Source organism: Ambystoma mexicanum, chromosome 6q, assembly GCF_040938575.1.
Source record: "Ambystoma mexicanum isolate Mex_15411 chromosome 6q, UKY_AmexF1_1, whole genome shotgun sequence".
Lineage (NCBI taxonomy): Eukaryota > Metazoa > Chordata > Amphibia > Caudata > Ambystomatidae > Ambystoma > Ambystoma mexicanum.
This window is the reverse complement of record NC_090937.1, coordinates 978,900,457-978,915,488: the sequence shown is the minus strand read 5'-3', so window position 1 is coordinate 978,915,488 and position 15,032 is coordinate 978,900,457. Positions and strand designations below refer to the sequence as shown.

At 46.8% G+C, this 15,032-nt stretch overlaps 1 protein-coding gene across 1 annotated transcript in view; it reads left to right on the top strand.

Moving 5' to 3' along the window:
• ENPP6 (ectonucleotide pyrophosphatase/phosphodiesterase 6) overlaps positions 1–15,032 on the top strand; it is a 490,209-nt gene that overhangs the window by 188,354 nt on the left and 286,823 nt on the right. Inside the window, exon 2 of the mRNA XM_069631484.1 lies at positions 7,815–7,994. Coding sequence (XP_069487585.1) covers positions 7,815–7,994 — 180 coding nt within the window. The remainder of the gene's footprint in view (positions 1–7,814; positions 7,995–15,032) is intronic.

Sequence of the window (15,032 nt, the reverse complement as noted above, 5' to 3'; positions counted from 1 at the left end):
ATGTTTTTAACAGGCTTTGGTATGGCACAAAGTTACCACCACAGCACACATAGTCTGATCTTGCAGCACAGAAACATGCTTGGAGTGACATATTGGGCCCGCTGTGAACTAAATCTGCAACATGTTATTCAAAAAAATGAATTTTATTCTGTGACCACCAACTGATGAAGAAATCTATGGGACTTTGAAAGCTAATGTACTGTGCCAGATCTATGCATAATGTTTTTCAGTTATTGAAATCACAGGTATGAAAATTTAGATTTTGTGTCACTTTAATACTGGACTAGCATGGCCTCAAACCTTGCTTTGTACCTGACCTAGAAAAAAGACTAGATTTGCAAGGGAGGAAGAAAGTGATTAGAATTGTGACAAGAGTACTCTGATTACAGCATGCCCACCCCTCAGTGTGCACACATACACAACTTTCTCTTGTTCTCAAACAGAAATAGGGGGACCTACACGAAGCAAACATAGGTTGGGGCAATTCATAAAACTAAGATGTACATTCCTCACCCATAAGTAACTTGACTTAGTCGACAGACCTGTGATATTTGACACCATACTCTGCCAACTTACTACAAGGTGTTATTCATCGCGGTACGAAAATGCAATTGCCTTTCACACTGTACTGCATAACGCTCTAATCGACCGGTACATCGAAGTATGACTTGCAACAATATTCTTAAGCCTGTAGGACCTGCAACCATATTCTTAAGCCTGCATAGCCTGTAACTAAATTCTTAAACTTGCTGTAATCATATTCGTAAGACATGTGCCCAGATGCCTGAAGGTTAGACACACACTACAAATGTAATAATAAATAAATAAACATAACTTTTAAAAATAACAGATTTTGCTTAAGCTGGCATCTATCCCATAAAAACATTGTTACTTGCATGCTATTACAAAGCAAGGGGAGGTGCCAACATTTAAGTAATTAAATCTCTAAAAATTGAAATGTGCGGGAGAGAAAGGGGTGTTTGGTGAACACTTGGGGAAAAAGAACCTGGAGCTGCAGTGATACAAATATTAATGGAATGGGCAGTGATACAGGTCTGGGTAACCATTTTCTGCAACTGAGTTATATATATATATATTTTTATTTTTTATTTTTTTTAAAGGTAACATTTCATTAGTCTTAGATGTTTTCAACAATATCCGGAATATTCTGGTATTCACCAAGAAGACTTTACCAAGCATAAATCAACATTAAGTCCCTCCCCTACCCTCCTCAGCCTCCAATCCAACCCTCCCCAGGCGTGCACTCGGGCATCAAGGTTAAGTTCCAACAAGTTATCGAGGAAACACATAGACAAGAAAGGGATAGGAAAGATGTTCTAAGGCATATCAACCAGGTTGAGGGCTCTCAATAGGACTGGGCATGTCAGAGAATTGAAGCCTTTTTGCATAAGGTTCACAAGCGACGCCTCCAGATTGACATGAAGGTTAGAAGAGAGTTCCTCATATTGGGGGCAAGCTTTTCCATGGCAAAAACTTTCCATGCTTTATCCAACCACAAAGTTATAGAAGGTGGTTCAGATCTCCTCTAGAGATGAAGGATTGACAGTTTGGCCACCAATATTAAGTGTGCTAGTAGTGTAGTTCAGCTGTCATAGAGCGCTTCCTTAGAGGACCATTGTGACCTAAGATAAAGAGCAGGCGGTCTTCTGGAATCTCGACCCCCGTTATTTCCTTCAGTTTGGACCTGACCTCTTGCCTAAATTCCTGTACTCCCGGGCTTCCCCATAGGGGGGCCAGGTGCCCCGCTTTCATGTGTGGTTCTACACTACGGGCCCCCCGATCACAGATAGCTGTCAGCCAGTCCCCTTATCGGCGGTAGTTTCCGGGGCGTCTTTAGGATCTCACAGTCTCTGCGTCTGGGCAACTCCCCTGGCAACACTCAGTCGGTGGGCCACGGGTCACCCCTCTGACTCTCTCACTCAAGAGCGCACCCTACCACAGCAGATCACCTGGGCGTGACACTGCGTAAGGGGCTGGCCCGCTTGAATGGTAGAGCATTTCCCAGGTACAGCTTGCCCATACGATATTGGCAGGATAAGTCAGGGCCATGGAGAATCAAGGCATCCAGCACTCCAGGGAGCCCTCCAGCTTGTGCCACGAGGGGCCAGAGCTCGAATCAGTACTTAATAGTGCCCCCCATGTCTGCAGCTGCATGCGCCCATAGTCAGATCATAGTAGAAATCAGGGGGGTGCCTGCTCCACGCCCCTTCAGAAGCACCCAGCAGCTAGCATACACACTGCTTTCAGGGGCAGTGTCAGAACAGGAGTTGAGGCTTCCAGAGGCCTTATGTACTGAAGGAGTATCGGCCTCCTGCAGTGAGCCTCCCGGGTGCCGCACTCATATGCTAGTCAGGCACGCATATGGGAGGGGAAGCCTCCCGCTCATACACAGAGCACCAGAGCTGCACAGAAAAGTAGCTAGGTCCTCCGCGCGGGCTGGCAGGCAGTGAGCTTCACCCACAGGGGGTGATGCCTCCTGCGCACTCTGCTCCCTACATGTGGCACTGGAGTGTCCCGGCAGGACACACAGGCTGGCTCCCCACTCTCCATGCCCAGCCAGGTGACCAAACACTGCAAGGGTCGCCAGACCTCACATGGCAGCCGCCATCTTAACAGCCACCTCACTTGGCCACAGCAAAGTTTGCCTCATCTCTGCTTCTCGTCGGGCTAGGGCCGCGTGGTTTCAGCAGCTCTCCCCCCAGCGTGTGGGGAGTGTCGGGTGCCCCCTCCAGCCAAATCAGCACCACCAGTAACGAATTGCAGGCTGGTGGACGGTGAGGGTTGGAGGCGCACGTCTGACCGCACCGCCATCTTGGCCACGCCTTCATTATATATATTTTATCTGTTTGACTCATGTTGGAGGTAAATCTTGCTTTGTTTTTTTCGAATATTGTTAATTTGTGATGTATTTTAAATTCGTTTTGCATGAAAACTGTAGAGAAATTCTTGTGTGTACCTAATGCCCACAAAGTCCCCCAGGCATGTTTTTGCCCAGTTTGCAGCTCCAAAAAATAGTAAATGTTTGAATTAAGATGGAACTCTCCTCGTACATGCCTGGTCATGTTCTGAGATTAATTCTGCACTGCAGTATGTGCTACCAAACGACGTACCGCGTCACGCTTGCGAGTTGTTACTTATTTTATTATTATTATTATTATTATTATTATTATTATTTTGAATATAGCTGAGTCCTCTGATCAGATCACATTTTTTAAGATGACATTGGCATTTCACATTTTCCACTTGCCACTTCACCCACCTTTTGATGTCCCCCCCCCAACACTGTAAACTGTTTGTTGTTTCTTAAGACACAATAAGACCCTGTTTTGTGTAGCAATGTTTATGTGGGCACACTGGCACTCTACTCTAAAAGACGTGATTGTTCGATTACACAACACAAGGGTACATACCCCTGAACACACAACCTGTAATAAGAACAGGCTTGTAAATTTCATCGAGGAAGTCCATCATTTTGGAACATTTGCTTAGTATAAGGGTTCAACTTCGCAATGTAAGTGTGTAGCCTATCAGGGATAGGCTGTTTTCGTAAAGGAAATTAAGTGAAATGTATGCAGCTCTCAACCCTCAACTCTAAGTGCAAGAAATTACCCCTCAGCCGCTACCTAAGTACCACCTGTGGTGGCATCAGACACTCATGTCAGGGGACACAGGGACACGGGAAGGGGAGGAACGGATGGCGGGAAGGGAGTTCAGTTCCATGATTGATGTTTAAGAATAAAGGTGTATTAGAACCGCTCTCTGGCTCCCGCCTCGCGCGTTCGTGCAATGCATGCTTGAGGCCAGGGATGGATGCAGCAGGCCCCCCTTAGATTCTACACCACCTAGGCTCCTTTAGTTCCTGCATCACAGCTCATCCCTGTGGCTGGACCATGCTGTGCCACATATTGTAAACGCCTCCTTAGCTCCCATGTTCCCTTCAATAACATCTTGTTTCCTAGCTACGTTCCAAGCTACGTTCACACCACATGAAATCCAACTACAATACACTTTAGACTTCCAGGGGTGGCTTAGCGCCACTAGGTGCCAACCCCATGATGCAGAGCCAGGCTGAGGTGTCTGAACTCAGCACGTAAATTGTACCCTTCATGGTGCATCCTTCACTTGCCCCTGAAATACTAGGCCACACAGCGAGTCTTGCCTTTTCTACTCGACTGTCCACCCGATTTGCAAAACGTGGGTTTACAATGGTTTGGGACCTCATTTTGATTTGGTTTTTAATAGGAAGATTTCAAAATGGAGTTCACTCTAGGGACTCATGGGGACACACCTTGTAATCGTTGGGCTGGTCTACATAGAACCTTTAATAGATGTATTATGGAGTTCTCATTTTGTATAGTGTAGGGGGCATGGATTCTCATGTTATTCCTGGAGTGGAATGGAGTTTAACAGTAGGAACTCTTTTTCATGTAGACACATACACCAGAGCCAATGGCTACCATGATTAGACTTTGTTTACTGCCTGTTATTGACCCTATTCCATTAAGCTGCTCACTCAAAACGTCACATTACACTTCATTGACCAATCCCTAATGAGACATGGCCAGTGGACCAATGGCAGAAGAGCAAAGCTGGACGGAACACTCCATTGCCATGTGTTCATCACAGGTGGGGACCTGTCTGATGATGGGCCTAATGGTGCATTCAGCATTGATTGTAAATACCTCACAGGTGCACAGGAGCCAGGCTGAAAGAGGTCCACAACCGTCCACTCTAGAGCTCTGAATGGCACTTATGTGCCTTCTAAAATGTGGCACTGTTGCACACATGGTCCTGACATGAAGGTTCAGAATGCCTTGTCTCACAGATGATCCCTTGGATTGCTGCTCCTTGGGGCGGTCAGCGGCCGGCTGAGACGCTGTGCACTGCTGACTGATGCCGTTTTAGGGACATGGGGCGGGACCGAGGTGTGTGCTAAGCACACCTCTTGTCATACCTGCTCTGTACTTTTTGATTTAGATTCAGGTGAGCAATACGGAAGTGCGATCCCGCTCCAGCTCCACACTTTAGATCAACTGGGACAAATGTGAAGTTACCGGGCCTGCCGTTGAAGACCTCTGCCTATATATTGACAAGGCTGCCACATGAGGTGAATACAAATATGTGCACAAACTATTTAGATCAGGATCAATCCATGCACTATGGCCACAATTGATTCCGACATTGTATCCTTCTAGACATAATGGGGCCACTGACACAGGAACTCATTGGCTCAATCGAGGGTGACACAACTGCTAAACTTGAAGAGAACCATCTACGGTTCCGGAAGCAACTCAAAACCTTCCTCTTTGCTTCTGCTCTCTCTCCCCCTCTCCCCTGCTAAATTCCGACTGAAACTGCACTGAATCTGCAACTGTGCCACTCTCACCGATCTCGGTCCCTGGCCCAGCCTCTCTGCCCTTGCACTGCCTCCCTGGCAACCCCTGCACTGCAGGACTGTCTCTGTATCCTTACAGCCCCCCCTTCCCAGCACTTGTCTGCACTTACCTTGCCACCATCTGGCCCTTATTATTTATCTTGTTATTCTACTTCCCCTGTACTGCAGTTTCCCCTCTCCCTTTCCCCTTTCACTTTCCCTTCCCCTCAGCCCATGCACTTGCGCGATCTGAATGATACCTGGCCTAGTAAGATCGTTGTCTGTCTCCCTTTGTCCCCCTTCCCTGCCTCGCCACGCCTTGAAACACTTGTGTATAGGCGCGTTACAAATGCCATAGCATATCATCATCATATCATAACCACTGAGACCATTGCTGTAAAACTCAAATCTGTGCAACAACCGCCATATCACCATATATTATGGTGAACTAGTTTGGCAAAGAACTGCTTGACAATTACGTCCTTGTGGGTAAGAGGGCAAATCTTAGGCGAAAGTATTTTAAGAATTTCCATCTAGGCCTTTCAGTGTTAACACCTATATGGAGGGGAAGGCATACGGGTCCCTGACTGGGCTCCTCCGATAAGTGTTGGGTTCTTTATGTGTGCGTGGGTCACTTGGGGAAGTCCTGTCTGGTTAGGAAGAGGGCAGCAACACAACCTTTCCCAAATATATAAGAAATGTGTTTTCTTTATTTATTTTAGGTCTGCAAGTACTACACACTTAGACGATGCCTCTAAATGGATGGGACATTAAATAGGCGATCATACAGCTAATTACTAGTGTACTATACATAATGAATTGCCACAGAGACTTATTGAAACATATACTTTTTGTTTCCTTCTGTCTTTTTTTTTCTCCTCTCTTTTTCCTGTTTGCAACTCATTTTGTCAATTGAAGGATTGGAGTACGAAACACACAAGAATTAATACAGTGGAACATCCGACAAATGAACCTTATGACACACCATCAAACCTGATGTGAATGGACATTCAGGAAAAACGAATTTAGCAGGCAAAACCTGACTAAGCAATAGAGACGTTGAATAACCAGGCAAACTTGATTGAGTAACTGAGACACTGAATATTCAATCGGTATTAAAAGTCCATACATTGATGAGTGCTCTATTGCTTTATGTTGTCCAAATATGTAATGTTTTCTGCTCACTAGAGGCTGCTTTAGCAAAACCACTCTTCTCAAATTACAATCATCTTTTGTGGATTTCGCTGCTTTACACACTATCCTTATGAGCAACCTGTTGCTTTCAAAGCATTTCTATGATATGCTTAAGAACAGGTTCTTTTTTTGTTTATTCTTTTGTCACTACAAAATTAAAATGTTTAAGATTCTTTCTTCTTTTCCCTTTTGTTTAAGTTTACTGTTTACTTTAACTACAAAGGTAGAAATAGTATAGAGATATCTAACGATACTCAAAAAATTAAATTGAATTTATTTCACCATTGGGCAGAATAAGTTGTTAGCAATCTTTTGGAAACTTAACGTATGTGCCTTATGATACACCAACCTGCATGTATTTTTGAAAATGTATTTTTTATTTTGCATGCCCTGATGAGCTACACTGGTTGTAAATAGTCCTACCATCTTGTTGCCCGACACTCCATCCAAGAGTTGGACCCTACTTGGGGTATACAGAAAAATTGTGCTAATCATATATATTTAAAGAAATTTGACAATATATACCACCTTTAGAATATATATCGATGCACTCTATGAGACAATAAATACTGTCTAGTATTAAGGGTCTATGGGTATAGACCGCTTGTTCTGTTTATCAGAACACACATTATAGATTATTGCTGTTTGCACGGGTATGAATGATATTGGTATGCATGGGGATAAAAGGGTATGAGAGGAATTGTTTGAGATATATGGTCACCGGTTGGTGGGGTGCTTTTTACATTTGAGATTTTAATGTTTGTTCAACTAATCATTGTCCTTTGTACACATTTCTATGATAATGTTTGTCATATTATGAAAATAAGAACATAAATGAAATCCATCAATTATGTTGTTTCTTTTTACAAATCACTTCTACAAGGATTTTTCCTCATTGGAAGGGATTGTTCTGTTTTTTTAATATGTGGTTACACACCCCAAATACTTAGAGGGCTGGTACTTGTCCATTGACAATTGTACCTTTTGTATGGTCACAGATGCTTAGTAACTGACCTCTACGGTCTTGTGTATCGGTTTCAGGTGTTTAGAACTGCTGAAGGAAGAAATGTAGGCATTCTTCAGAGCTAGTAGATGTACAAATGAGTTAGACTTAATAAAGTAATTATCTTTGCAAGCCCGTAATTTGTGTCCTTTAAATTAATAGACTGCACTTTTCTTCTGACTAACACAGTTACTATTTCACGCTCTTCACTCTTCCCTGCAGGGCGTCACACGGAAGTCCACCAGATGACTGGGAATTACATGTGGGACCCTAAGACGAACACGTCCTTCGATATTGGCGCAAATGAAGACAGCCTGCTCCGTATGTGGTGGGATGGATCTGAGCCACTGTGGGTCACGATGAGAAATGCAGGAAAGAAGGTGTTCATGTATTACTGGCCGGGTAAGTTTCCGGAGGCTCCCCTGCCCAAACAGAAAGCATGCCCGTCATGATTCATATGCACACAGCATAGCATGAAGCAATGATTTCGGATGTGTCCACGGTGCAATCTAATGTTTATTACCATCAATGGAAAACTATTCCCATCCACTAAAGGAAAAGAAATACAAATTTCCCCCACCGGTTGGACCCATTACAACACACACAATGACGTGACAGTTCTCAACCTCTTGCATGTAGAGATCCAATGAAGGACTCTTATTGTAATGAATGATCGATCCAGGGGGTCGTAGATGGCTGTGCTCTTACCTTTCCAAATGCTGCTGTGGGGACACCATGGACCTCGTGCAGCAAGGTCTGGGCAGAACATTGTTGAAGGGCATTGGCTTGACTGGTGCCACTGTCCATGTCATGCAAAGGTTATGAGGTTAAGAGCATTTATAGTGCCCAGAGCCGAGTGGCATTGATTTTACTGGCCAGGTTACGTGCAAATGAATCTGCGGGGTGGCTCTAGGCAGCTCATTGGCCACTTTAGATTGCATTAGTCTCCGCACAATGCTGCATTAATCTCAGTCATCGCTACATACTACATTGAGGTGCCTGACTGCTCTAGACCACCTCATCCACTGTTCCTGCTCTATTTAGCATTAATCTCAGTCACTCATCTAGAAACACTGCATTAGTCTGAGTTATCACTGCATGCTACATTGCATTCTGTACTCCTCTAGGCAGCATTACCCTCAGTGACCGCTCTAGATTGCATTAACCTTAGTGACCCCTCTAAAGCACCTTGATCTCTTTGCTCAATGTTGCATTAATCTCAGTTATCACTATATGCTACCTTGAGTTCCCCAAATTCTTTACACTGCATCATCCTCAACTACTGCGCTGGAATGCATTCATCTCAGTGCTGAAAGTGCATTAATCTCAGTCCCAACTATTAGCAGCGGTCACTCCTATATGCTACATAGTGCTGTGTGACTGCTGTAGGCTGCATTGTGCTCAGTGATGGCTATGGATTGCATTCATCTTAGTGACCCCTCTAAAGCACCTTGATCTCTTTGCTGATCTCAGTTATCGCTGTATGCTACATTGAGTTATCTCACTGCTCTAAACTGCATCATTCTCACCTACTCCTCTAGAATGCATTAATCTCAGTCGTCAACGTGCATTAATCTCAGTCCCCGCAATTAGCAGCAGTCGCCCCTTTATTCTGTCCAGTGTTCTGTGACAGCTCTATGCTGCATTAGCCTCTGTGTCGGCTCTAGGTTGCATTCCTCTCTTTGGCCGCTGGAGTGTAACTCTGTTTATTTGAATTTAAACAGCACAACAGCAACCTGAATATAAACATAGGCATTCATCAGAGAAACAAGGCAATATTGACAACAGTAAAGGCGACACAGGGCCGAGGGGCCATGACACAGCCGCAAGACGGGTAGTTGCTGGCAATACTGGTAACGTTTTGTGTCCTCGATTTAAGGGGAGGGTGAAGGGGAAGAGCAAGAAGGGGGGGAAAGGGGGAGGGGGAGAGGGAAATAGGGAGGGGTGGAATTCAGTGAGCATCGAGCCATTTACTCCATATCTTTTCAAATTTACGGGGGCAACCCTGCGCATTAGAGATTCGATGCTCCAAAGCTGCACATCTGTTTAGTTCATTGCTCCAATGGTTCGGGTTTAATGGGTCTGCGGAGCCCCAGTTAGCAGCAACAAGCCTTTTGCCCGCCCCCAGCGCAACCTCCAAAAACATTTTTTCATACTTTGTCAAATCCACTTCTCCCCAAATTCCCAAAAGTGTCATTTTGGGGTCTTTAGGAATTGCCGTCGCCAGGACGGTAGAGATCGTATTGATGCAGTCCCCCCAGAAAACTTGTAATACTTGACGGGCCCAGATCATGTGGTAGATGGTGGCCGGCTCTCGCTTGCATCTAATGCATGTCCCATCCTCGGCCCCCCCATCTGGCCATGGCTGTGCAAGAGTAGTAAGAGCGGGGAGGATTCTAAGCTGTATTAGTCTGAGCTTGGCTTCTATCCCAATCTCTCCGGGGGACATTAATGCGTCTATCCAGTCTTCTGGTTCCAGTTCACCTGAGTCTCTTTCCCACCTTTCCTTGAGCCGATCTAGTTGTTTTGCCCCAAAGGAGTTGAGGGCCTGATAAAGGGTAGAGGTGACCTTGGAGAGAATTTGTTGTGGGAGAACATTGGTCTCAATTGGGGAGCAGGGGGGTATGGTTGTTGTGTCTGGGAACTGGGTGCGAATGGCATGAGCCAGTTGTGCATGTCAAAACTGATCCATAGGTGCTAAGCCAAATTGATCTTGCATGGCATCAAAGCTTAGGAGGTGACCCCCTTGGATCACGTGGGCTAGTGTGTTTATCCCTTTTGCTCCCCAGTGTTCAAAAGGGCCAATTTTCACTATTTCCGGGAGGTATGCATTATGCCATATGGGTTGGGATAGTGTTGGTTTCCCTTTCCAGCCAACCAGTTTGAGTGCGTCCCTCCAAGCGTGACGGATATGGAGTGTTATTCTTGGTAGCGTCGGGAATCGCTGGTGTGTCTTGATCGCTGTGCTCAACGTTGCATTCATCTCAGTTTTGACTATATGCTGCTTTGAGTTCTCCGACTGCCCTAAACTGTCTCCACAACTAGCAGCAGTCACCTCTAAATGCTACATAGAGTTATGTGACTCTTCTAGGCTGCATTATCCTTGGTGCAAGGTCTTGGCTTCCTTAGTCGCTCTATGCATCATTTTTTCCCAGTGACCTTGCTTGGACCACTTGTTCTCAGTGACACAGAAGGCTGCGTTCTTATCAGTGGCATCACTAGACATTCTGAGCACATTTCACCTGCCCTTCGTCAAGGGCATTGGCTCCCAGTGACTAACCAGATTGAGCTTAAATCCCTGTGTATGTTGCATCGGGCCCTACTCTTCTACTGGCCACCCCTCCTAGCTAAATAATGTATTAATATTCGTCCTAGACGCATTTTAAGATCTGGTTCCAGGCTTCATCTAAAATGTCCCATGTTCTGTGAAACTAGGGCAGGGGATCGGCTCAGCTCTGGAATAAGGCCCGTCTGTCACTCTGCTCCCTTCTCCACCATCTTGTTGATCTCTCTAGCCAAGATTTTTCGCCACGGTTACCCAATCAGTACTCACTTTTTTCTTATTCGTCTTCTTTATTGCTAGCCCTCAACGGTTAACCCCAGGAGACCTTTGGTGCAAGAGCGTTTTAGTATTCTTAGTGGCTATTCTAAGACCTGTCATTGCTATTGACGGTCCTAGGCTGCATAACATTGGTCCTCATTACACTGTAGGCGGTAAGGGTTTACCGGTAGCGGTAAACCCTTACCGCATTACTACGAGTTCCCTTTGCGGGTCCCGACCTTAATGGCTGGTTTCACCAGCCGTTAAAGTAGGGTGCCGCAAAGGGACCTTGGTGCTAATTACGGTAGCGCAATTTGCGATACAGTAATTAGCGCCTTCCCCATTCCCATTGAGCCCTATGGGGGCAAAAATGGGAATGGGGAAGTGCCTTGGTGAATGGGGAATTACCGCCCCTGCTCATCTTGGAGTAGGACGGTAAATCTGCCATCCACCAAGGCGGACACGGTAAAATACCGGTGGTAACCATGGCGCTAATAGCGCCATGGTTACCGCCTACCGTGTAATGAGGCCGATTGTGTGTCCCCTTCAAGCGTCATTTATCTTAATGACGACTGAGTGTTCTATTAAACTCTAACGGGTCTAGGGTGTTTTACTGTTCCCTGGTGTATTCATCTCAGTGCTGTATATAAACTATGCATCTATTCTATAATCACAGTCTTAGTTGGACAATATTCATTTTTCTGGTCAACGTTGATCCATGCCATTGAGGACTATCACTTTATTTAAAATTTTTACATTTTTTTGTATTTACCAAAAACTGTTTGGTTTTAACAAAGTTGAAAATACCTTTTTCCTCTTTCTTATAAAAACAAGAACCGTTTGGTTCTTTGAATGCTTGCATTCTACTTTTTTTTTGTCGTTTGCTTAGCCTTTTTCTTTGCCTTGCTCTATCAGAATGAAGGCGTACTGCAAATTTTCGGCGTAGCGATTTCCCATGATGTTTTATGTCCGCTAATTAGCCGTGGCAATCAGGTCTCCTCTTCGTGGAAAGATGACGCTTCCAGGACAATTGACAACAAAGCCTTTCTCAGCGTTTTCAACACAGTGCAAGATGTTAGTAGGTGTCGAACTGATTCTACCGCCTCCTCCTCTTTGCACAATCTGCAGGAGTTAGTGTCACGCTTACCAGGAGACCGGGGTTCACCGTTCGCGCTCCCCCTCCCTGGCGCCTCTACCCACGCTTCCGCGTTTGGGGAGGCGCAGGGGGGAGAGCTCCAGGGACAGGGGCGGCAGCTCCGCGGCGCTTACGTCGGGGACCGCAATTACGGCCCCGCGCATGCGCCGTGGGGGCGGCCGCCGAAGCCTGGAGCAGCTTGCTGCTCAAGCCTCATTCTGAGGCCGCCGGCGCCTGGCAACCATCGGGCTTGCGCTCCAGGCCTCGCAGGCGCCGGCGGCCCATAAAGGGGAGGGCGCGGTCGGGAACAGATCGCGTCTCAACGCGTTCTGTTCCGGATCGTGTCCTCGCCTTTCCCCGCGCTACCAGTTAGCTCCAGTCTTGTTTTTCCCTGCTTCTCAGTCCTTACCTCCTTCCCTGCCGGTCCTCTCCCTCCTGCTGCCGGGGTTCTCCTGGCACCTCTCTCTGGTCCAGTTTCTCTCCTCCTGGGTTCCTCCCTATTCAGCCCTGGTTCTCAGCCCTCTTTCCTCCCTATCTTTTGCCTGGCTATTCTGGGTTCTCCTGTGCCATTCTTTGGATTCTCATCCTCCCAGCTTCCCCTGCCTGCTACGGGTGTGGCCTCCCACACCTTGGACTTTGCTCCTCAGCACCCATTGCCTGCTACGGGTGTGGCCTCCCACACCTTGGACTTTGCTTCTCAGCACCCATTGCCTGCTACGGGTGTGGCCTCCCACACCTTGGACTTTGCTTCTCAGCACCCATTGCCTGCTACGGGTGTGGCCTCCCACACCTTGGACTTTGCTTCTCAGCACCCATTGCCTGCTACGGGTGTGGCCTCCCACACCTTGGACTTTGCTTCTCAGCACCCATTGCCTGCTACGGGTGTGGCCTCCCACACCTTGGACTTTGCTTCTCGGCACCCATTGCCTGTTACGGGTGTGGCCTCCCACACCTTTGGACTTTGCTTCTCATCATCCATTGCCAGCTGTGAGTGTGGCCTTCCACACCTTGGGACTCTAACTTCACCTCAAGGATTCCCTCCTACCACTTCTTCGGTCAACGCCGTGCAGAACTGCCATCTCTGCAACCTGGTTGTGGCATTGGGAATCGGTTCATCTTCCACCCAGTTCCCATTCAGGGTGGAGGAAGGGCTGGTTGCTTGTGTTACCAAGTCTTCCCGTCAGTCTGGCTGCCCCGTCGAGATCATCCAGAAATACAGGTACGCAGCATTCCCGTGATTTCCATCTTAACAGATTGAGACGCCTTCCTTCCGATTTGGATATGGAGGACACACAGGACCTGCGAAGTGAGTTGCAAGCCCTCAGGGCAGAGACGTCTGCTCTTCATCAAGAAAATCAAGTTCTACGACAGATGGTAACTCAGGGGACAGGAGGTGCTCCACAGGCCGAAGGTTCATTGGCCCATACTGCCCCAATCAGGTTCGATGGAGACCCGCGTCGAGTAGCAGAATTTTGTAACCACTGCCGTATCCATTTCCTTTTCAGGCCAACCTATTTCAATAATGATAAGGCCAAGATCGGTTATATCTTGGGAAACTTAACGGGAAACGCCCTAGCCTGGGCAACACCTTTTGTGGCCACCAACAGTCCCATCCTTAACGACTTTGCTGCTTTCGAGAAGGCATTTCTGGAGGTCTTTCAGACACCTAACTTGGCTGCCGCTGCGCAGAATCAGTTAATGGACATCAAACAGGGCAGCTCAGACATAATAACATATATTAGTCGCTTTCGCCTGCTGGCTACGGATTCGCAATGGCCCGAAGTAACGCAAAAGACCCTGTTTCGCCGAGGGCTGAGGGAAGAATATAAGGACGAACTACTTCACATCCCAGAACCTGAAAGTCTCCAACTCTTAATAAACCAGGTGCTTCGCATAGACCAGAGACTAACTGAACGAAAGACCGAGAGACGTCGACTAGAGAGAGTCACTCCCAGAACGGCCAGTCTTCCCGCCGGCGCTTTTGGTTCAACAGACTCTGGACCAGAACCTATGCAGTTGGGTGCCGTGAGAGGGCCTTTATCAGAGGAAGAAAGAAGGAGAAGAAGAACATTACGATTATGTCTGTATTGTGGAGCCGCCGGACACTTTTTGGGAATGTGTCCTTTACGGCCTCAGAAGAAGAAGTCGGGAAACTAGAGGACCTGTCGTATGAAGGAGAGGCAACGACAGGTCTCACCCCTTTTTCAGACCTTTCCGCCTTTTGCTCGATTCTTCTTCCCATGCAACCAGCTGTTTTATTGACCTTGAAGATTCAGATTCAACTGCCCGGCCGGACGCTTGAAGTGTTTGGATTGTTGGATAGTGGAGCATCGGGCAATTACATTGATGAGGATTTCGCTAGCACTCATAAGATCCCTCTTTTACCCAGACATTCAGTCCTTCCTGTGGAGGTTATTGATGGTACTCCTTTGTCCTCTGGACCAGTTCGTCTGCATACTATCGGACTAAGATTTAGGATCGCCGATCATGTGGAGAGGCTTGCTTTTGACGTTATCAGGTCACCTACCTACAAGTTGGTCTTGGGGCTACCTTGGCTCCAGTATCATAATCCTGTTGTTAATTGGAGGACTCATACTCTGACCTTCTCCTCTACCTCTTGTACCTCGAGATGCAGTTTGCCTGTCCAGACTCAGGCTTCTTCAACTAAGCTGGAACTCCGAGACAAGGGGACTCACCTTTGTTCTGCATTGCTGATTCCTCCTGAGTATGCTGACTTCGAACAAGCGTTTGCCGAACCAAGTAA